This window comes from Urtica dioica, chromosome 10, assembly GCF_054948205.1.
Source record: "Urtica dioica subsp. dioica isolate 48M chromosome 10, U.dioica_male_clone48M_v1_H2, whole genome shotgun sequence".
NCBI lineage: Eukaryota > Viridiplantae > Streptophyta > Magnoliopsida > Rosales > Urticaceae > Urtica > Urtica dioica.
The window spans coordinates 25424116-25446975 of record NC_142765.1 but is presented as its reverse complement, the minus strand read 5'-3'; the positions used below and the strand labels follow the sequence as shown (position 1 = coordinate 25446975).

The window sequence follows — 22860 nt, the reverse complement described above, 5'->3', positions numbered from 1 at the left end:
ACAATGTACTATCATAGAATTGTTGAAGGCTTCTCTAAAGTTTCTATGCCACTCGATCATAGCACTCGTAAACGACACAAATTTGCCTAGACCGCAAGATCTATTGTGAGTTCGAGTTCTGGTGTCCATCTTTTTTTTTAATAATGATTATGCATTGATCAAATGTCTTCCTAATTTGGAATCATGTCCGTGTTGCCATATGTCTTTGCAGAGTCATGGTCTTAGCTACATTTTATTTTCACTTGTATTGTTTTTATATTTCGCTCTACTAAGCCGTGCACTTCGACTGTAATCCTGAAGAGCGATGATTACGAAAGGAAAAAAATGTAACCGACGAACTCTACAGACAAGGCAGTTATAGCTGCAGAGTTGGAAAGAATACGAAAATAGGACATGACGTTGTATTAGGTGTGGCAACGTAAATAAATGGTAGCGATGCACTTAGTAATTATGAAACTAAGAAGAGCAACTTCAATGCGAAGAGATGCTCATAAATATTATATATTATTAAATATTATTTTTATATTAGATAGACATTTTTTAGATAAAATACTCTAATGTGAGCATCCATAAAAGTTGTCAACTATAATATTATTTTAAGACATTATTTCTTTTTTTTATTTATTTTATATCAATTTTATATTATTTTGTTTAAAAATATTGGTAAGCATTGGTGTCATATATGAACATCATTACCATAATGATTATATCATTTTAATTTGTCCACAATGCTATAACAACTTGAGTTGTTTCCACCTAAACTCCATCTAAGCATGGACAACTCCATTGGAGTTGCTCGAAGACAAACTCCGACATTAAAGCATTGAAAATGTTGGTTTTACAAATTTTTTTTTAATAGCTGTTACCAAAATGCAGAATTAATTTTCCATCCTCTTTGTCTCAATTTCTTATTATTTATGAAAATATTATCTAACCTTTTAATCTTTTTTTTTTTTAACTATTGTTGTTTTAAACCTTTGGTTCATTCAAGTCAAATATTATAAGTTGACTTGTCAATTAAGCACTTGAATTTGCCTTATCAACGACCAAAAAACAGTAGACCAAGTCAAGCCAACCATTTTAGTCTGATCACATTTTCATCTTCATCAGCCAATAATTCATAGCCCAATGGTGGACGAACAGTATTGCTCAATCAAGCGAAAAGAGACGAGTAAGCACTTCTATCAGATTCAGAGCCACTACTTTTATGCATTTATGCAAAGCTAAAGAGTAATTTACTCAGACGAGTAAGCACAACAGCAAGATTGCTTAAAACATTTTACGCATGCTTTTCACTAGTAGTCTAATACAGTAATACTATAGTGAATGCTGAGTACTGGCCATAATTCTTCTCTAATAATTAATCATATCCCATATACGTACGGAGAAACTGGATACAAAGTCATCGTAACAGATAAATAAGAACAAACAAATTTTTTTTTGAAATTAGCCGATAGTAGAAAGTGACAATATAAACATCACTTTTGTATACGTATGCATGTATTTTTTTTTACTTTATATATATATATATATATAATAAAAGAAAAGAGTAGGTTTGGTCGACGGTTGGTGGAACAAATAATTGACAACTTAAGTACGATGATCATATTAATTTAATATATCAGAAGGGTATATAGCTAAAACAAACCAAGTAAAAACAATATACCAACTAAACCATATACCTAAAATCACATAATCAGCATTCGTATAATAAATTCTTTTTCAGTCTTTTGACTGTCAACATGGGAAAAAAGAAAATCCAACAGAATCATGTTTTGGTGAAATTATGAGAATCGCCACCAAGATATAATTAGTAGAAAATTGTCGTGTTCATCGTCACCTTTTCATCACATGTTCTTTCATTTACTTATAGAATTCGGTATCCAGATCATTTTTGTTTTGGATTGGATCGGCCAAAAGTAAATATAAACATGCATGGGATAGTTGGTATTTCGGGGAAGAGAAAAACATGTGTGATCATTTATCTAGATTTATTAGTAAAAAATAAACGGATCGGCTGTAAAAATCATAGAAATTTAAAATCAAGCTTAAAATGATTCTTGGGGAAATTTAACCTTTGATGATTACTGCAGAAATTTAAGAGTACAAAACAAGCCAACTGTAATTCACTTTTGCTTTAATAAGTATGTCGTTTTCCACTTTAGACCTTGGGTTATCGTTTTCCACTCTGAACCTTGGGTTGTCGTTTTCCATTTTGGACCTTGAGTTGTCGTTTTATACTTTGGACCTTGAGCTGTCGTTTTCCACTTTGGACCTTGAGTTGTCGTTTATACTTTGAACTTGGACTGTCGTTTTCCACTTTGGACCTTGGGCTGTCGTTTTCCATTTTGGACCTTGAGTTGTCGTTTTATACCTTGAACTTGGGTTGTCGTTTTCCACTTTAAACTTTGAGTTGTCGTTTTATACTTTGAACTTGGGTTGTCGTTTTCCACTTTGGACCGTTGTTGTTTTATACTTTAAACTTGGATTGTCGTTTTTTATCTTAATTGTCGTTCGTAATTTTGCTTTCCATTTTTATTTTGCTCTGTTCGTCTTCACTTTCTTCCATTTTCCCTCGAAATCTGCAATTCCAAATTCTCATGTCATGACCAACCCTTCGCCTCCGATTCCGTTCACTTCCCTTCCACCGAACCCTAACCCTAACCCTAACATTAACCCTGAATCGAACTCTTCGAGCTCTCATCTCCGAAATCCACAGCCTCAAGACCTCGGTTCGAGCCTCTCATTCTCGTCTCTCGACGATCTAATTCGCCGCTCCGAACAGTCCGCCCAATCTCTGCTCTCTCTTCTTCCGATCCAAAACCCTAATCAAGCCGCTTTCAATGGCTTCGTCTCTTGACCCTTCGATTCGCTCTTTTTGCATTTCCTCCGCTGCTCGTCCTCTCAATTTTAATGACTGCTTTGTCAAATATCCGTCTTTAGATATTTTTAATTGGTATTAACTGACGAACACGCTGTCTTTGACGGACTAGATATACTCAGCTTTTCATTCGGACCTAAAAGGCCGGCATTTACGACAAAGACGATGTCTTTTAATCTGTTCGACAAGACATTTCTCACGGCATTGATAACCAAAATAAACAAAGTGTTTTGTGGCACCAAGTGGCTGGAAATGGTTCATTGATGTTATGGGCATCACTCAATAGGTCTAATGATGTTTGAATAATGGTTCTTGTCCGGTATGAGTTGTATTAATAAAGTTGTTACCAAGAACAAATGTTCTATAAACACGTTTTGTCTTGCGAAAGCTTCGCGGGTTTTTCCGTTGAAGTCCCTATTATTATGAGTCGGTTCTTTGTAAGAATTAGATAGATGATATAATGCATAAATTTGAAGAATCCGTAGATGAGGTCTTTGATAGTCATTTCTCTCGTACTTTCCTACGGTGAACAAACTACGAGTATCTCACATTCTCTTTTATGTCCGTCATTTCGATACCTACCGTTTTAAAGAACGAACTGCTCTAGTATTCACAGGCTTTCAAGGAATTAATGCCAAGGATTCTTGCATAGAGTTCTTGTATGTTTCAAGTGCCGCTTTTATTAAATTAAATAAAGCAGAACCATATACAGCATTTAGACCGGCGTAAAGATAAATATGAAAATTATAACTATTTGTTGTAAATGTAATGTTTGCATCCATATGTATATAATTTTTGTTTGTTAATGTATGTGTTTACCCAATAATCAGATTCTGTGGTTAGTTAATAGGTGTAGTGTTTTTATAGAGATTTTATTTTGTTCTCTAGCATTTTGTATGACTTCTGAATCTAAAAATATGAGTGTCTTTCCTTGACCGGACAAACTTCAGATTTTATCGGTATATATTTTCCAAAGCCTGTTTTTTCACATGGACAATTATACGTTATACTATGAACAATAACATCGAGTGAAAATGTCAAGATTTTAATGTCAAATGACACCGTCAATAATTATCAGGCAAAATTTTTTCTAATACAAAAATTAAACATCTGATTTTTAAGATCTTATCCAAAGGGAATGTGAACCTTACATTTGTAATAAAACACTACGAAAATCTATCTAAATTTATTACACACGTTTAATTGAATGTCTTTGTAATTAGAAAAATATTAATTTTTTTAATGGAAATTTTGTTTAATGTTCAATTTCGTTAAGTTATTTTTTTTTACTCAAGGAAAAATATTAATTTCCGACATTACCTAAAGACAATAAAATATCCTCTTAAACTGTGAAATGCGTAATAAACGGAAAATATAGATATTTAATGACGTGTGTATACAAACTATGTTCAAAATTCACAATATTACGTATTAAATGTTGATTATAAATACATTATTTTTAAATAAATCTCGGAACAAAAATGCCTAATAAAACATTATTTCGAGAGATAATTCTACTCAATATATTCAATTACTTACAATTGTCGAAAATAAATGCTAAAATCTTGGAGAATCAAGCAGCTTTTGAAATTGAACGGTTCACATTCAAATCTCTTATATTTTGTCAATTACTTTTCAAGCTCATCTTTTCTGTTACTTATTGTTCTTTTAATAATGAATTTCTAAACTCATTTTTCCATTACATTACTAACTCTTGTTTAAATCTATCTTATCTGCATATTTATGTTTGGAAAATAACCTAATTAATTTTAGAATTAGCAACAACAATTTTGTGGTGATCAACACGTGCGAAGCACGTTTCCTCCTTCTAGTATATATATAAATGCAATCAGTTAAATCTTGAAATCTCATTAAAACCCTTTTACTTTTTTATTAATTTTAAAATTTGAACAACTATGTGTTAGAAAAACTTGAGAAAACCAAGTTCAATCTACCTTTCATTTGAAAATCAAATTCCATGTTGAACATTTTAGGAAAATCAAATTTTTGAGGAAATAAAACGTATAAAATACTCTTTTTTTTAAAACTTCAAAATCACTAAATAAATAAAGTCAAAATTATCGAAACGATTTGAAAAATCATGACAAAAAAAATTTCGAAATAACTAATGTCAGAATAATTTATTTTTAAATCTTTTCTTTCATTTTTATATCGAGATAAAAAAATTTCAAGATCACTAGTGTCAGAATGATTTATTTTTAAAGTTTTTACCTTCATTTTTATCTTTTCGAAAGTTTTGTAGTGATTTATTGAAAACTTCTCTAAAGTTTCTATGCAACTCAATCAACGCACTCATAAAACGATACAAATTTGCTGTGTTATCCTGGGATCTATTGTGAGTTCGAGTTCTATTGTCCATCTCTCGAGTAATTAGTTCTAGTGTCCATCTTTTTTCTAACAATGATTATGTATTTTGATCCAACGTCTTCCTAATTTGGAATCATGTCCTTCTTGCGATATGTCGTTGCAGAATCATGGTCTTAGCTACATGTTATTTTCGCTTGTATTGTTTATATATTTCGCTCTGCTAAGCCATGTACTTCGAGTGTAATCCTGAAGAGCGATGATTACGAAAGGAAAAAAAAATGTAACCAATGAATTCTACAGACAAGGCAGTTAGAGTTGGAAAGAATACGAAAATAGGACACGGCAGTGTATTAGGTGTGGCAACGTAAATAAATGGTAGCGATGAACTTAGTAATTATGACACTAAGAAGAACAACTTCAATGCGAAGAGAAGCTCATAAATATTATATATTATTAAATATAATTTTTATATTACTGATAGAAATTTTTTAGATAAAATATTCTAATGTGAGCATCCATAAAAATTGTCAACTATAATATTATTTTAAGACATATTATTTCTTTTTTTATTTATTTTATATTATTTTGTATAAAAATATTGGTAAGCATTGGTGTCATATATGAACATCATTACCATAATGATTATATCATTTTAATTTGTCCACAATGTTATAACAACTTGAGTTGTTTCCACCTAAGCTCCACTTAAGCATGGACAACCCCATCGGAGTTGCTCGAAGACAAACTCCGACATGAAAGCATTGAAAATGTTGGTTCCACAATTTTTTTTTTCAATAGCTGTTACCAAAATGCAGAATTAATTTTCCATCCTCTTTGTCTCCATTTCTTATTATTTATGAAAATATTATCTCTCACAAACCTTTTAATCTTTTTTTTAAAAAAAACTATTGTTGTTTTAAACCTTTTGGTTCATTCAAGTCAAATATTATAAGTTGACTTGTCAATTAAGCACTTGAATTTGCCTTATCAACGACCAAAAAACAGTAGACCAAGTCAAGCCAACCATTTTAGTCCGATCACATTTTCATCTTCATCAGCCAATAATTCATAGTCCAATGGTGGACGAACAGTACTGCTCAATCAAGCGAAAAGAGACGGGTAAGCACTTGTATCAGATTCAGAGCCATTACTTTTATCCATATATGCAAAGCTAAAGAGTAATTTGCTCTATATACTTGTCTTGATTATATTACCATGTCTCTGCAAATCCATCCTTTGCTAGGTTAGGTTGTAGAGATTAAAAATTCATGTTGATTTAATCTACTAGGGTTAATAACAGTTCAGCACATGAACAGTTTATACTTTCAGGTTTTTAGGGTTTGGGGAAAGTAAAATCAATTGAATGGCAGAGACTACAGTGGGATTGGTGATAGACAAATTGATCCCATTGCTCGGCGAAGAAGCCTATTTATTGAGAGGCGTCCACAAGGAAGTCGAGGGGATTAAATGCGAGCTCGAGTTTCTTATGGCCTTTCTGAGCGACGCGGACACGAGGGCCGAGACTGACCACGCGAGCCACGGCGTTCAATTGTGGGTCCAAAAGCTCAGAGAAGCCGCGTTCGAGTTCGAAGACGTCATCGACGAGTACACGCACCTAATGGCGCGCCAGCGACGGCGCTCCCGCGGGCCCGGCTTCGTCGGATTCATGCGCGGGACCGCTTTCTTGGTCGTCAAGCTAAAGCCCCGCCACGACATCGCCTCCAAGATTCGAGAAATCAAGAGGAGCGTCAGAGAGATCAACAAGAACGGCGAGGCCTATGGCTTTAACTCGTTACACCACGGGTTGGCCTCGGGAAACTCGAACCTCAAATGGGCTGATCCGAGAAAGGACGCGTGTTTCCTCGACGAAGCTGAAGTGGTCGGGATCGAATCCGCTAGAGATGAGCTGGTTGAGAAGCTAGACTGTGAGTCTCCGAGGCGAGCTGTGATATCGTTGGTCGGGATGGGCGGTCTAGGCAAGACCACTCTTGCTCATCAGGTCTACGAGCGAGCCAAGGGTGATTTCGATTGCCACGCTTGGGTCGATGTGTCTCAGTCGTACGACAAGGTCGATTTGCTTCGGAGCTTGATAAAGAAGATATGTCTTGCGCGAGAGGAGTTTGTTCCGATGGGGCTCGAATCCATGGACGAAAGCTCGGTCACGACGCACCTCAGAGACTACTTGAAAGGAAAGAGGTACGTCGTGTTTTTCGACGATGTTTGGGACACGAATTTTTGGGCCGATATCAAGAACGCGTTACCGGACGACGAGAAAAGATCCGGGAGGATAGTGATCACGACGCGTTACATCGAGGTCGCGAATTTTTGCAGAACGTCGATATCGCGCGTTCACGTCCATCACGTTGAACCTTTGTCTCCGAAGAAAGCTCTGGAACTGTTCTGCAACAAGGCTTTCCACTCCGAGCCCGACAAGGCTTGTCCGACGGAATTACGAGAGATGTCTTGGAAGATAGCTCAGAGATGTCACGGATTACCACTTGCGATCGTTGTCATCGCTGGTCTTTTGTCGACTAAAAACAAAAGTGTTGATGAGTGGAGAAAGTTGCTTGGCAGTCTCAGTTTCGAGTTAGAGTGTAATCAACATCTGACGAGCATAACAAGGATTCTCTCTCTGAGTTACACTGACTTGCCTTACTATCTCAAATCTTGCTTCTTGTACTTTGGAATTTTCCCGGAGGATCGCTCTATCAGACACGGGAGACTGATTCGGCAGTGGATCGCCGAAGGGTTTGTGAAGCCGAGAAAGGACAAGTCGCTGGAAATGGTCGCGGAGGAGTATTTGGCTGAGCTCATAAACAGAAGCTTGGTTCAAGTGTCGAAGGTGAAACTCGACGGGAAAGCGAAAAGCTGTCGCGTACATGATCTTCTACACGAGATCATTCTTACAAAGGTGGGTAATCTCGGCTTTTGTCGAGTCCTTTCGCGAGATTGCTCGGATGCCCAGAGGGTGGTGACTCAGCGCATATCGATATTCGACGAGGCCTTTTCTCTGCTCCAAAACAAGACTCGGGTTTCTCACGTGCGTTCGGTTTTCGTGTTTAGCAGAGACAAGAGGCTAAACGCGGCCGTGAGCACAATGGTGAGGAGTTTCAAGCTGCTAAAACTACTCGATTTCGAAGACGCTTCGAGATTAGATCACCTTCCGAAAAGCATCGGAAACTTATTTCACTTGCGATACCTCAGTGTCCGAGGCACGAGAGTAAATTCTCTCCCAGAGTCGGTCGGGAAATTGGTGAACTTGGAGACCTTGGATCTAAAGCAATCGCGGGTCTCTACACTCCCGGTAACGTTCAATAGGCTTCATAAGCTGCGACATCTTTTAGCTTACCACATAGATTACAAAAAGGACTCTCTCGTAAGCGTACACAAAGGCGTGAAAATAGGGAAGGGAATCGGGTCACTAAAGTCGCTGCAAAAGCTGTATTTCGTTGAGGCCAACGTCACCGGATTCGATGTTTTCAAGGAGCTAAGCGAGTTGACCGAGCTGCGAAAGTTGGGCATCAAAATGCTGAGAAGCGAAGACGGAACGAGACTCTGCGAATGCATTCAGAAAATGATCCGCCTCGAGTCGCTCAGCTTGGCTTCAGAGACCGAAAACGAGACGATAAATTTCTCGTCAATGAGATCGGCCCCGAGAAATCTCCGCCACCTTAACCTGGATTTCCGTCTAGAGAGGTTGCCGAAATGGATCGAGGGCCTCGAAAATCTAGTCAGGTTACGGCTCGGTTGGTCGAGGTTGAAAACCGATCCGATCAAGGCCCTTCAAAATCTGCGCAATCTCTCTGAACTAGGGATGTATTACGACGCGTATCACGGGAATGAACTTCATTTCGAGCGAAACACATTTCCGAAGCTCAAAGTGCTTTGCCTCGGGGATTTGACCCGCCTAAACTCAGTGACGATCGATGAAGGAGCGCTGATTAGTCTCGAAAGGTTTCTCATCGGCTCTTGCCCGTTGCTCGTCGAAGTGCCTTTCGGAGTTCAATACTTGAAAAGCCTTAAGGTCCTCGGGTTCATAGAAATGCCATTGGAATTCTTGATGTTCCAAGATTTTCGGAGCCTTCAAACCGTTCCCAACGTTCGATTTGCTCACATAATTGACGGAGAATATACAGCTTTCGGATTGGACACGATTATGATGATCCAAAATATTATGCGAGGTAAATCCTTTGTCTACTTTTCCTTTAGTGCTTACCATAGTTCAGCTCATAAGAAACTAGGCTTCAATTGCTTTATGCAAGTAAATTTGAATTCAAATCATAGAATGAATAATAAATAAAAGAGGTCATATGATTATTTATAAACATCATGAATTGGTGGTTTATTCTTCTTCTTTTTATTTTATTTATTTCAAGTATAAATAATGCGAATGTTTCTTTAACAGGGCATAACGAAAGAGAGTGGGAATCGTCACATTTCGAAGAGCTGTTGAGTAAGTTTGCTCTTAAATTTATTCCGTTAGTTTCAGTTTACTTTCTAAAGAATCTTTCCTTGAATTTTTTTATTTATAAAGTAATGACTCAGTTTTCCTGATAGAGCATAATGAAGTCAAATGGGAGTATTCACACTTTGAAGAAATCTTGAGTAAGTTTAGTTGATACATTTCAAAGTTTAAAATTTCAGTAGATTTGTTGTTGAATTTTAATCCTATTTAATTAATAGGTAAAGTGCTGGCAAAGTAGTCTATATTCGACGCAAGGATTAAAATTCCGATACCGAGGTTTAGATTTTATTGGTATATCAAAAATAGATATACCGACTACCGATATTACTGTCGATGATACATTGATTACCAAGAGGTATACCAACTGATATTTTGTAAGAAAAAAATAATTATAAATATATAGTATGTATTTATTTCTTAAGATATATATACATATATTCTTTTATATGTATATAATACACACAACATTTATAAACATGTCTATTGAATATATATATATATATATATATATATATATATATATATGTATATATATATATGTATGTATGTGTGTATTTTTATATACATAAAAACTCCTATGTAAAAGCAAAAGTAAAAAATCGTATAGTGTATTTCGACCTTATGTACGCGCACATCCAAAAAAAATTATTGTTTGTGTGAATGAAGTAAAAAGCATGAATGTATGAATCTAATTGAAAAGAAACAATATTTCTGGCATAGATTGTATATCATTTATTTTGTAAGAGCAAAATAATATATAAAGGAATGCAATGCTTATAGTTTCATTAGACATATTAAAAAAACTTGAGAATTTGAATGTCAAATATATTATATCAGGATCGATTAAGATCAACTCGATCTATAATCAACTTTGTGATTCATATTAGATTAAAAAATCATGACATATTTTACGTAATTACATGTCCTATGTAACGATTTATACATGTGTAATCTATTTAGTCCATGCTTCTAATTATCAAACTACTAAAAGAAGACCTTATTGCAAATTTTCAAAGCCGTGAACACCACGTGTACTGATTCAATCTTAATAAAAAAAAAATATTTGGGCCTATTAAGTACCTATTATAAGTACAATTTATAACGCTCCATTCCAAAATAACAATGATCTTAGACACATCAAAATTATTGTTTCATAGTTTTTTGGACGATGATACCCTTCTCTAACACGACGAACTCAGGTGTCGCAACAGTCTACAACATTTTTTTAACAATCTTTGACGTCGACAAACACCAACTTCGCAAAAATCTCAGACGAGGACTAACGTCGACTTTGCAACGATCTTCGACGATGACGAACTTTGGATTTGCAACGATCTCTGGGTTCAACAACGATATCTAAAGACAACAAACTACGGGGCAAAATTTTATAGAGCACAAGCACCATATATTTCGTTGGTTGGGTAATATGTACTCTAGGTTAGTAAATTCACTACTACAATCTCTAGAAGTGACAGAGTTTTTAGAAGCAATATGTCGTTTCTATACCAGTCATCGACATATTTAAAATACGATCTTCTAATATTTCTAACTGTCGTTGTTAAAAGTTTTTCGCACTTTTAAAAGCAACATGTAACTTTTAAATATGTAAAAAATTTAAACATGTAATTTCTACGTCAGTCATCGAACGTATTAGTGAAACTAATCCCTTTCTACTAAGAAATCACTAAGTAACAATTACCCGTTCTCATAAATAAAAAAAGTAACATATATTATGAAATCCACTGTGAGCATATCATTGTCATTATGCACGTTAGTTTACGCGTAACTGGACACTTCGGTGAACGAATAATAAAAAAAAAAGATTATATTTATCAATAAAATATAAAAACATATTTACCATACAAATTGCATTTCCAGAGTGATTGCCAATGCAAACCCTTCACGTGGCGTTTTACATGTCACGTGTGACGACCATCTTCGCCGACCCTAAACCAAAACCGCCTCCAACGACCGTCAACGCCACGTCACAATACACGATGACGTCAAATCGGGTATTCACTACCGATATACCCTGACTTTGACTTTCAAGTTTTTTGGTCTTTAATTAATGAGTCTCTCTGTGTAATGTGAAATCTAAAGTCTAAACACAAAATTGTTTTGTGCTCTACGAATTCTAAGTTTTGAATGGTGATTCCATGTTCCACGTATATTATTCAAATAGTTTACACCAAATTATCTTTCCATAGAAATACTGTAGCCGCCATTTGATGAGACCTGATGAGAAGAAATACCCAAAACCTTTTCAGTTTGACGATGCCTTTCTACCTATTTTCTCTCATTAATACAAAATTTGATCTACGAAAAAAAAAAGTAACAAAAAATCTGATTTTTTAAGATTAACCTTACCAAAATTACTTTTTAGTCACGGTGAGTAGTGACATGCTGGAATTGAAACAAAGCCAGATTATAATGTTATTAGTGATAGTTTTAATTGCATATTTTTAACATCAAGATATATTTTTTCATATTTTATTCTCACGTTATATTAAGCTTTAAAAACTCATAGCAATAATAGTTTTTGAGGAGAGCCAAAACCCTATACGCTCTCTCTCATTTTTTACTTTGACTTTGACTTTCAATTTTTGGTTTCGTTGTCTCCCTTGGGAGACGGAGACTCTAATAGTCTCGACCAATAGAAGACTCTCAACCTAGGGAAAAAAAATTTTCTTTTCTTTTCTTTTTCATATTTTACTTTTTTTTAATTATATTTCAGTAATCTAGACTTACTAGATCTAATTTTGTATCGCCCGATCTTTAATCGGAGTGGTTAGTTTCTTCAGATATGAATCTCAGTTCTAAAGTATGATGTAGCTCAGTCGGACAAGAACCCTAAAATCGCAATCTGCAACAGACGAAGATCAACGTTTCCGCTCATGATTCGTATAGTATTCTGACAATGACTGGTTAACTTCATAGACGGGTTATCCACATGTTATTTTGTTGTACTTATGATTGTTTATGATCAACATTTCATCTTTTTCATGTAGAAGTTTTTAAATTTCATTTGCGTTATTCTTGTACTCTAAGCATTTAATTTTTATCCATATATTCTCTTGAGGACCATTTTATAGAAATTTTTTTTAAAAAAAACTCATAGCAATAATATAATGGCATTGAAGATAGTGTAATGTTAATCTGGTTACATAATACAAAATAAATAGAGTGGAGTTGATCATCTTGATAAAGTGGGAAAATGGAACGAACATTTAATGCTGTAAGAAGAGTGAGTGATTGTATAACGTAAAAAGATAGCAAGTTGAGATGGTTCTAAAGATTGCGCTTCATGAGCAATAAAATATTGAAAAATAAGTCGTTGAATACAATGAAATTAAAATACGTAAAACAATTAAAAAGACTATATATTGTCCATTAATATGCATCCTTTCCCGACAAAGTGTCACTCATCGTGAAGAATATGATTCTAAAACCTTGTTCTCTATCTGCATAATTTAAAAAGGCGATGACTAAAGCTTTTCCTATATATATATGTTCATATAAAAATCTAGCATTATTACGCATATTAAAAGTAAAAATTGATGACGCTTTGACGGTTCGTTTCAATGGTGTAAGGAAAAAAAATTAATCTAACGTACAACCAAGTTTCGGAAGATATATTTTACATTTATGTTAATCATAAGTTGACATTATCACTCGACATGTCACATTTTCGAACTTAAAATTAGTATAACTCTAAATATTGAGTCGTGGAGTATGAGGTTAGTCACGCATGATCTTAGAGCATGTTAAAAACAGTATAGCAGAAACTTAATTATATTGCGAAATTTTGATATTAAATTTGGGAAATCTGCCATATGCTGTATTTCATTGTATATATACATCTCATCTCACAGACTATATATAACATATAATAAATACAACGATGTTTCAACTTATTAATTATTTATTAAACGATTTTTGTTTATTATTGAGAAAACATATATACGTATAAGCATTATAAATATATATGTCGATATTACAAGTGCATAGTTGACTTGACATATTTAAATATAGTTGAAAAATGGACGGTTCTAAGCGTGTAAATTATCTAGGGGGTTGATCGGACTAAACTTATCACGATTAAGTGTAGAACGGTTGGGCTAACAAAAATTTAAATTCCTAACTGTTATAGTGTGTTACTAATACAAATGAATGTATATCTCCTAAAAACTAGAACTTTCTGAACTTTAAAATAAATTTGAGGAAACTAACGGAGGAAAAGTACACATTCACATGTGACAATTGTGAATGTGGCAATTAATTTGAGTCCTGCAAAATTAAACCCTGTCCTAAAAGAAAGAAATCACAATCATACCATTATTCATACCTATTTATATTTTATTTATGCCGGGAATTGATCCACAACGACTAGCTTTTGAATTGGCAAGCCTTACTCTCAAACACAACGCAACAGATTCTATGAGAAACAAGTGACAAATATCACTTCTAAAATAACTTTAGAAACAACATTATAAACAACATGTTATTTCTAAAAGATCGATTCTAATTCTTTAAAAGTGATTTATTGTTTATATTAATGGCTCGATTTGTTTGTTTTAAATATTTTTTAATTAAAATGAAAAAATTAAGTTTTGGACGGGAATGATATTTTTGGATATATTTGTGAATTTACGTCTGTAAATATAGAAAAGTTACTATTTACTTAAGATTTATCAAACGTTGACTATTTAATAATGCTAAACGTTGAAATTGGTTATATACCTAATAAACTCATATATATATATATATATATATATATATATATATATATTGGGTAATATGTGTATATATATTGGGTAATATGCATATCTTAGTATTAATTTATTTTAGTAAGATCTTATTTATGATGATAAGATCTTGCGGGATACATGCGCGTAATGTAGTATGATAGTAAGATCTTGAATGCAAGTAATAAAATTGCAACCTTTAGTTACACGACGATAGTTTGATACTTTGATAGACTATATTGAGGTTAAATGGAAAAATGAAATAGTTGCTATTATATTTTTAAAAAAAAGGGGGGTGGGGGTTGCTTCTGTTCTCCTTATAAAATGACATTTTCTTTTGTATAAAAGAAAAGAAAAAGAAAGTCGTTAAAGTTGCATCTCTTTGATTTGATGACATCTTCTTCATTACACCATATGTTACACTTTGCCTTACCAACATGCTCGAAAGGGCAGAGGAAAAAAAACACAAGTTGACATCCTCGCAATCCACAAATACCGTTTTATCTGTTACGTTGGATGACGTGTAACGCAAATGAAAACACATGGCGTGTAAAACATTCATTACAAAAATAAAAAAAAATAATTCAAACTTATCCCTTTGTCCAGGGGCTAGGCTCGGTCCAAAGCAGTCGTCTTTCAACTCAAACTAATCCCAAGTCATTCTCCACCAAACTTTCACACTTCTTTCCCATCTCTCTCTCTCTCTCTCTCTTGGCTCTCTATATATAAAGACCCCTCCTTTTTTTCCCATCTTAGTATTATATTCACATACACAAGTTGTTTCTTTCAACCCTTATTTATTTTTCGGTGCAAAGGCCAAGTCATTTTAAGAAGAAGATATAATGGATCACGGCAACAACAAGGAGGAGGAATTGGGTTCACCGGTTCACAGCCAGGTGAGAAAAATCAAGGAGGAATTTTCTGAGAGAGCCGATGATCGGTCGCCGAGAAAGTCGCCGGAGAGAAAGCCGGTTCAGAGAGATCGCAGCTCTTCTTCTCGCCGCCAGATTTCTCGCTCCCCGCTCGGGATTTCTGGCCGACCCATTTCTGTTGGCGATTGACTGTTATTTGTTGTGATCAGATTAAAACATAGTTACTAGAGATTTAAAAGCATGGTGGAGATTCCTTGTTATTAGTTTTTTTTTTTCCTCTAATTTTATGTCTCCCTAGTTTGGTTTATTTTTTAGCTATGATCTACTAGTTTGTAAATAACACATGTTTTATGGCTACACGGGAGTTTTTACTTTTTTATGATGGCCGGTTTGGTTGATATATTCAAATATTTATCTCTTAGATTTTCAAGGTTGGTAGGACTTGCCTTGGATATAATTATATATTAATACGTAGGATGGAATATACCATTATGCGCAAGTAATTTTTTTATTTGAATTGAAGATATTTTTATTTGGACAGAGAGGGAAAAGTTATATTTATTTTTTTTTTTTTTAAATATGCATACAACTTCTTAAAACTAAGAGATTGATTAGTTGTAACAAATTTTTCGATTCAAATTTTTGGTCATGATGTAGTTTATTTGCATTTGAAGACTTAAGACAGACACATAAATAATTAAGCACGAATATATGAATGTTATTAATATTATTTCTCCAAGTAACTAAGCATTAAAAGTATATTTTAGGCAAATAAAATTCAAAATGTCTAAAAAGAAGTGTAATGGGCTTCTTCGTAAGGAACTCGGACGAACTTTGTCGCCATCCCTAGGGAAGGTAGTGATTGCCTGTCTTTCTGCTCGGGCACGATAAGAATCGTGCCGGATATCTTGAAACCCCAACACCGGGGAATCTTTGTTAAGCTCGGTGCGAATTCGACCAAAATTTCGGTCGAGATTCGCTACGATCAACTTGATGACATTTGCTTCGTTTGGTCCGACTCATTTGGCATTAGCAAAACCGTGAATTTCATGTGGGCAACAAAATCACCTGCAAAAAATTCCTCAATTTAATAGTCTTAAATCTTTAAAAAAAATAAAAATAGTTTATTTGTTTGGAACTTAAGATAAAATGTGAAATATTGCAAGAACTTTTTATTAAAAAATATTAGAAGAAATCAAGAACTTCTTATTAAAAAAAATGGCTAGGCAACGATTCTCATTTAATGATAAACATTTCAATGTTTCAAGAAAAATATTTTTAAATGAGAGCATCAATACATGTTGTCACTTAATGAAATTAGAAGAATTTATAGAACAGAAAATAACTATCAAATTTTCTTCAGATTCAAAACACAAGTAAAACATCTTTTCTTACTTTCTATATTTTCCTAGAATTAGAACTTGTTCTCTTCCAAACATAGCCTTACTGTTCAACCCAAAGGGTCTGTCGGCAAGCAAATCTTTCGACTTGAGATAAATATTTACCAGATTTCTCGTGAAGAACAGGGTAAGGCTGCAAAAGGTCGTGGTTAACACACTCCACTAGTCCCAATCATGCCTTTTTCTCTTCCAACGCCCTGTCCACGAAATTTTTCACATTTCCAAACAACAAACTTTAAATAAAATACAAAATAGACAAGAAAAATCAAATCTAAGCTTTATAATTTGCATGTAAACTAACCTAGCAGTGAAGGGCATGATGGAAAACTTCTGGCTAATCTTGCTGAAAATAAACCTCGAAGCTTCCATTCCATCTTCAGGTCATAGTTCTTGTCTTTGAAAATGGTAGTTTGTTTTTCATGCAAAAGTTTAGGCTGCAAAATTATATCCCCGGGCACTGATAATCAGATATTTTGTGGAGAAAATCTCAAAACGGAGTCCATCTTAGATTCTTCTAAATTACCTTCCCGTCCCCTGTGGTGGTGACTATATCAATAGCATACACCTCATTCTCCTCGAATTCTACATCTTCAACTCGCGTGTCAGTATTGGTGACCTTGTTGCCGTATATCACAAACTGCTTTAGCTGGTGGCTGAGAACGCCTTCAACGATTTTGCAGTCATATTCTGCAGCAACCTTCTGAATTGCTTCAGTCACGTCTTTGTTCTGCATCCAAAACATCAATCAAGAGTAAAGATCCAGTAAATCGAATGCCCATTGTAGTTATTTGTTCTCATAAATATGCATACTAGAAACAACTCATATGCCTGTAAATTCTAGAGAAATTAGAGATCCCAATCAGAGTAACTATGACAAAAAAAGCCTCATTTGGATGATGATCCATAGCTTTTGATAGCGTTCATCATTGGGATTTAGGAATAGCTCAACCCAGAAGTCACAAAATACTGAAAACTTAAAACATCATAAATGAATCAAATTCATTTATTGCTAAGACCAATTAAGCTTAATAAGTATCAAATTCATTGTAGTTATATGTTCTCGTAAATATACATACTAGAAACAACTCATATGCCTGTAAATTCTAGAGAAATTAGAGATCCCAATCAGAGTAACTATGACAAAAAAAAAAGCCTCATTTGGATGATGATCCATAGCTTTTGATAGCGTTCATCATTGGGATTAGGAATAGCTCAACCCAGAAGTCACAAAATACTGAAAACTTAAAACATCATAAATGAATCAAAAAGGGGTGACAGGACATGAGATGGTTCTCTATCAACTATGACAAAAAAAAAAAAAAAAAAGGCATCACAAGATAAAATCCATAGCTCATAAAAGTTTCATCATGACATGATTGTAAAATTTCAACGTATGGATAAAAATGTGGCTCAAACAGGGGAAATGTTTTTAACCAGGTTAAAACAGCTACATGAAGCAACCCAAGATCAAGAATTTAGACAACAGGGAAAAAGAGGTAATCAACAAACACTGACCAGCTCGGTGAAGTGCCCATTCAATCCTTATCTAGCAATCTAGACAATCAATACATAGCTATTGTTACTATGCATCAACAAGAGCAGTGGCGCCGATATTAGCTTTTAATTTATTTAAAGAAAATGTGGCTCAAAATACGGGTATTTTTTTAAAACAATAACTACTTGAATTAATTAAGGCGTGAGCCGAATTTACACGAAAAGGAGAATCGAGAGAGCCAAGCCATAAGGAAGTCTACCCAAAGAGCCCATATATGGCCAAGAATAGTATGGGCAACAAGGGAAAAAGAGATGATAAAAAAATCGATCACCTCAACAAAGTCCAACTAGACAGTTAATTTGGTGGAGATGTAACTCAATATGGACAATAGGCTTCAACCATAAGGAAGTCTACCCAAAGAACCCATGTATGGCCAAGAATACTATAGGCAACAGGGAAAAAGAGATGATCAAAAAATCGATCACCTCGGCAAAGCTGCCGTCAACAAAGTCAGAACATCAAATTTCTATTAGTGACATAAACTGGACAATTGTCCTTCCTTCGCGAAACAAAAAGCCAAATCAGATACTACTAAAGTTCAACTAGACAGTTAATCTGGTGGAAATGTGACTCAATATGGACAATAGGCTTCAACCATAAGGAAGTCTACCCAAAGAACCCATGTATGGCCGAGAATACTATAGGCAACAGGGAAAAAGAGATGATCAAAAAATCGATCACCTCGGCAAAGCTGCCATCAACAAAGTCAGAACATCAAATTTCTATAAGTGACATAAACTGGACAATTGTCCTTCCTTCGCGAAACAAAAAGCCAAATCAGATACTACTAAAGTTCAACTAGACAGTTAATTTGGTGGAAATGTGGCTCAATATGGACAATAGGCTTCAACCATAAGGAAGTCTACCCAAAGAACCCATGTATGGCCAAGAATACTATAGGCAACAGGGAAAAAGAGATGATCAAAAAATCGATCACCTCGGCAAAGCTGCCATCAACAAAGTCAGAACATCAAATTTCTATTAGTGACATAAACTGGACAATTGTCCTTCCTTTACGAAACAAAAAGCCAAATCAGATACTACTAAAGTTCAACTAGACAGTTAATTTGGTGGAAATGTGGCTCAATATGGACAATAGGCTTCAACCATAAGGAAGTCTACCCAAAGAACCCATGTATGGCCAAGAATACTATAGGCAACAGGGAAAAAGAGATGATCAAAAAATCGATCACCTCGGCAAAGCTGCCATCAACAAAGTCAGAACATCAAATTTCTATTAGTGACATAAACTGGACAATTGTCCTTCCTTTACGAAACAAAAAGCCAAATCAGATACTACTAAAGTTCAACTAGACAGTTAATTTGGTGGAAATGTGGCTCAATATGGACAATAGGCTTCAACCATAAGGAAGTCTACCCAAAGAACCCATGTATGGCCAAGAATACTTTAGGCAACAGGGAAAAAGAGATGATCAAAAAATCGATCACCTCGGCAAAGCTGCCATCAACAAAGTCAGAACATCAAATTTCTATTAGTGACATAAACTGGACAATTGTCCTTCCTTCATGAAACAAAAAGCCATATCAGATACTACTAAAGTTCAACTAGACAGTTAATTTGGTGGAGATGTGGCGCAATATGGACAATAGGCTTCAACCATAAGGAAGTCTACCCAAAGAACCCATGTATGGCCAAGAATACTTTAGGCAACAGGGAAAAAGAGATGATCAAAAAATCGATCACCTCGGCAAAGTTGCCATCAACAAAGTCCAGAACATCTAATTTCTCATCAGACAACACAAAATGATTCCTCACAAAAACTTCTATGATCCATCCAAATTCTCCTGCTTAAAATAAACAAACTAATTATAAATGTCAAGTTTAAAAAAAAAAAAATCGAGTACTATCTAATGACGGATCAGTTCCTATCATTGTCAAATTCAAATCGAAGAACGAAAATCCCACTTACTTAAAGCTGCATAAACAATATAACCCATATTTCATTAGTAAACTTACTCTCTAATGTACGAATCCCCTTTCTCACAGAGGTCCACAATCTTAGCTTTGGGCTTGCATTCGGATATTATTAGCTGCAAAGCCTCTAAAATAACAACAACAAAAAAACATTGTCGATTCAGAAAATCACCAAAATGAGCTAAATCAAAGTTCGACTAATAATACTCTTCCATTGAATTCGTAAAAAAAAAAATATACTTCCAAAAATGGAGCGAGATAAAGAGATATACTATAGACAATCTCAGCAGCGCTCTTGTACTTGGCGACGACCTCATCGTCCGACATGGCTTCGAATATTTCAAATCACTACAACAGATAAAAAGAAACAAATCAACGACGATGCACGCAATTCTCAAATCGAAGAGAAATGAAAATGAAAAAAGTATCAATGTGTACCGTTTCGGACAACTCAGAGGAAAGGAAATGCATAGTGGATTTGACAGCGAAGAAGGATTGAGCTTCTGAGCGATGAAGCTAGGGTGGGTACGATAAGAGAGTGGATATGGAGAGAGAGAGAGGCGAATGACAGAGACGAAGTGGCTGAGGGCGCCAGCTAGGGTTTTCTGAAGGTGTGAGTTAGGGTTTATATTCATCTCTTTTTTAACGGCTAGGGTTTATTTCCTCTTTCCACTTCACTGCAAGCATTTTAAATTTCTTTATACGTTCTAAAAAAATATATTTTATAATTGAGTTATGTCTCACTTCAATTAAAATAGTGGTTGATTTAATATTTTATTAATTTTTAATGAGAAAAATAAAAAATATCGGTGTCAAAAGTGACTACAATGACATAATAATTACTATACACATAAACATAAAAAATGATGTGACAATTATACATAAGCAACAAAGTAACTTTGGTTGCTTGGATTGGAGATGCTCTTCTTAATGACATTTTTTTCGCCATGAACTATAGCGCACTTGTAACAGAAAAAAAAAAAAAAAAACTCGATTTGTTCTATTTTAATATCATTACATTTTTTTCCCTATTAATTAACTAGGCACTCTTTTGTCACATGATAGATATATATAGTGAATTTACATATCTATCATTAAATAACAATAAAATAATATATATTAATTAAACTCTCTCTCTCCACAAACACACGTGTACAAGTAACAATTTAGCTTCGTCTACATTGGACGCGCAACTTAGAACACCAACTGACTCCTCTGAATTTTGTCGTCGCCAATGGCCACATCCGTGACACACCGAGCTTCTGCGTAAACACATATGCGGATACATAATTGAATCAAAAAATTAATTTACCCAATATATCTTCATTTTCTTTGTATTTATAAATTATTTTAGAGGAAAAAAAAACTCAAATCAAATGAAAAAAATCTCAATCTGAAACTTGCAAAAACATTACATACAAGTCTCAATCTCAAAGCTCAGTGACGGTTTTCATTTTGAACAGCGGTGATCACTCGAAAACACGATGGCAAGTCTTTGGAGACAAAATTCACTTTGAGCGGCTTTAAGAACTTTTGCGGAGATAAAAAAAGTTTGTTTCTTGGGAGATAGGAACAAGTATAAATCTTAGTACACAAGCTTCTATTTTGTTCTTCTGTATTTATTTTAGCCAGATTGGTTGTTTTCATTAAAGATTATTTGTGATGTTCTCTAAGGGACAAAAGAAATAAAAATTACAATAGTTTTTAACGTGGTCAACTAAAGAAGAATAATGTGCAAAATAGGATCCAAAAACAATCGAAGTTTTCTTATTCGAACTACACGTTGAGAGAGAGCAAACAGAAGAAAAAAAACAAAGTATGATCTTCTGACTTCCTCCATCGTTGATTCGGCAGAGATTTTCTCATGGGAGACCTTTCGCGACGAACACGAAATCGTTGAGGGACTTTCGTAGGGGATTGGATGATTGCGGCGGGGATGGTGGTGGAGTTCCAAAGGCCTTCGCAGAGTATTGGATGAGTGCGCTGAGGTCGGGAGGGAATGTGATTTTGAGAGAGAGAGAGAGAGAGAGAGAGAGAGAGACATCATTTATTCTTATATTTTTCTATTCATTTTTTGTTCTTTTGTTTTTTGAATTATAGTAATCTATTAATGTATGTACTTTACAAAAATGCCATTGAATTGATCATCACGTGATAAACACGTGGCCACCAAACTGTTGGTGGGTGAGAAATCGTCAACGAAAGTAGTGTAATGTCACAAATCATGATACTAAGGAGAAAAAGATTGAGTTTTTATATTACGAGGGGCACGTTGTCAAAAGCTTTAGGCATTGTGTCTTCACTCTTCAAGTTGATTTAATAGAAAGCTAATACTAGAATTTCCCTTAATTCTTTATAGATATACATATATGTCCACCTAAATCTTTATTTATATATTGCCGTATTTTTGAATTTATGAGTATTTATTTATATTACGACACGTGACACCGAAACAGCATACGTGACATTATTTGAGGCCTCCATCCCCGCCATGATTCTTCGGATTACAAACATGTACTCGAGTCCAAAGGCATGTATTCATCCCAAGCAATTATTAAGATTCGTACCACGTGAAATTGTCGAAGATACACTAAGCCACGAGAGGCGACAAATACCACTTTCCTAATCACTAACCTTTTAGGTTCTTTTAGAGATAGCGACATTTAAGTTCGTCCCCA

The 22860-nt window shown here is 34.7% G+C and overlaps 1 protein-coding gene and 1 pseudogene across 3 annotated transcripts; one reads left to right on the top strand and one right to left on the bottom strand.

Moving 5' to 3' along the window:
* The first annotated feature begins 6200 nt into the window (after positions 1–6200).
* On the top strand, positions 6201–10118 carry LOC149384469 (disease resistance protein RPM1-like). Of its 2 annotated transcripts, none has more exons than XM_089629058.1 (5): positions 6201–6328; positions 6539–9390; positions 9615–9662; positions 9755–9814; positions 9893–10118. In XM_089629058.1, the coding sequence occupies exons 2-5, from the start codon at positions 6573–6575 to the stop codon at positions 9910–9912; spliced, it is 2946 nt and encodes a 981-aa protein (XP_089485184.1). In that variant the 5' UTR covers positions 6201–6328; positions 6539–6572; the 3' UTR covers positions 9913–10118. The 2 variants fall into 2 exon arrangements, with proteins under 2 accessions (XP_089485184.1, XP_089485185.1); XM_089629059.1 differs by having other exon boundaries at positions 9767–9814; positions 9893–10115.
* A 5879-nt stretch (positions 10119–15997) lies between these two features.
* On the bottom strand, positions 15998–20205 carry LOC149384468 (ERBB-3 BINDING PROTEIN 1-like; annotated as a pseudogene). Its single transcript, XR_016301596.1, has 7 exons — positions 20178–20205; positions 19952–20052; positions 17502–17519; positions 17215–17418; positions 16993–17125; positions 16797–16888; positions 15998–16359 (listed from the first exon to the last, which is right to left on the bottom strand). The product of XR_016301596.1 is annotated as an ERBB-3 BINDING PROTEIN 1-like (transcript).
* Positions 20206–22860: the final 2655 nt, after the last annotated feature.

Excerpts from the sequence above, each read along its gene's own strand:
- LOC149384469 (XM_089629058.1), top strand. The coding sequence starts at position 6,573 with ATGGCAGAGACTACAGTGGGATTGGTGATAGACAAATTGATCCCATTG. Across the intron at positions 9,663-9,754 it reads ACATTTCGAAGAGCTGTTGA|TTTTCCTGATAGAGCATAAT; the intron begins GTAAGTTTGCTC and ends GTAATGACTCAG. Across the intron at positions 9,815-9,892 it reads ACACTTTGAAGAAATCTTGA|GTAAAGTGCTGGCAAAGTAG; the intron begins GTAAGTTTAGTT and ends TTTAATTAATAG.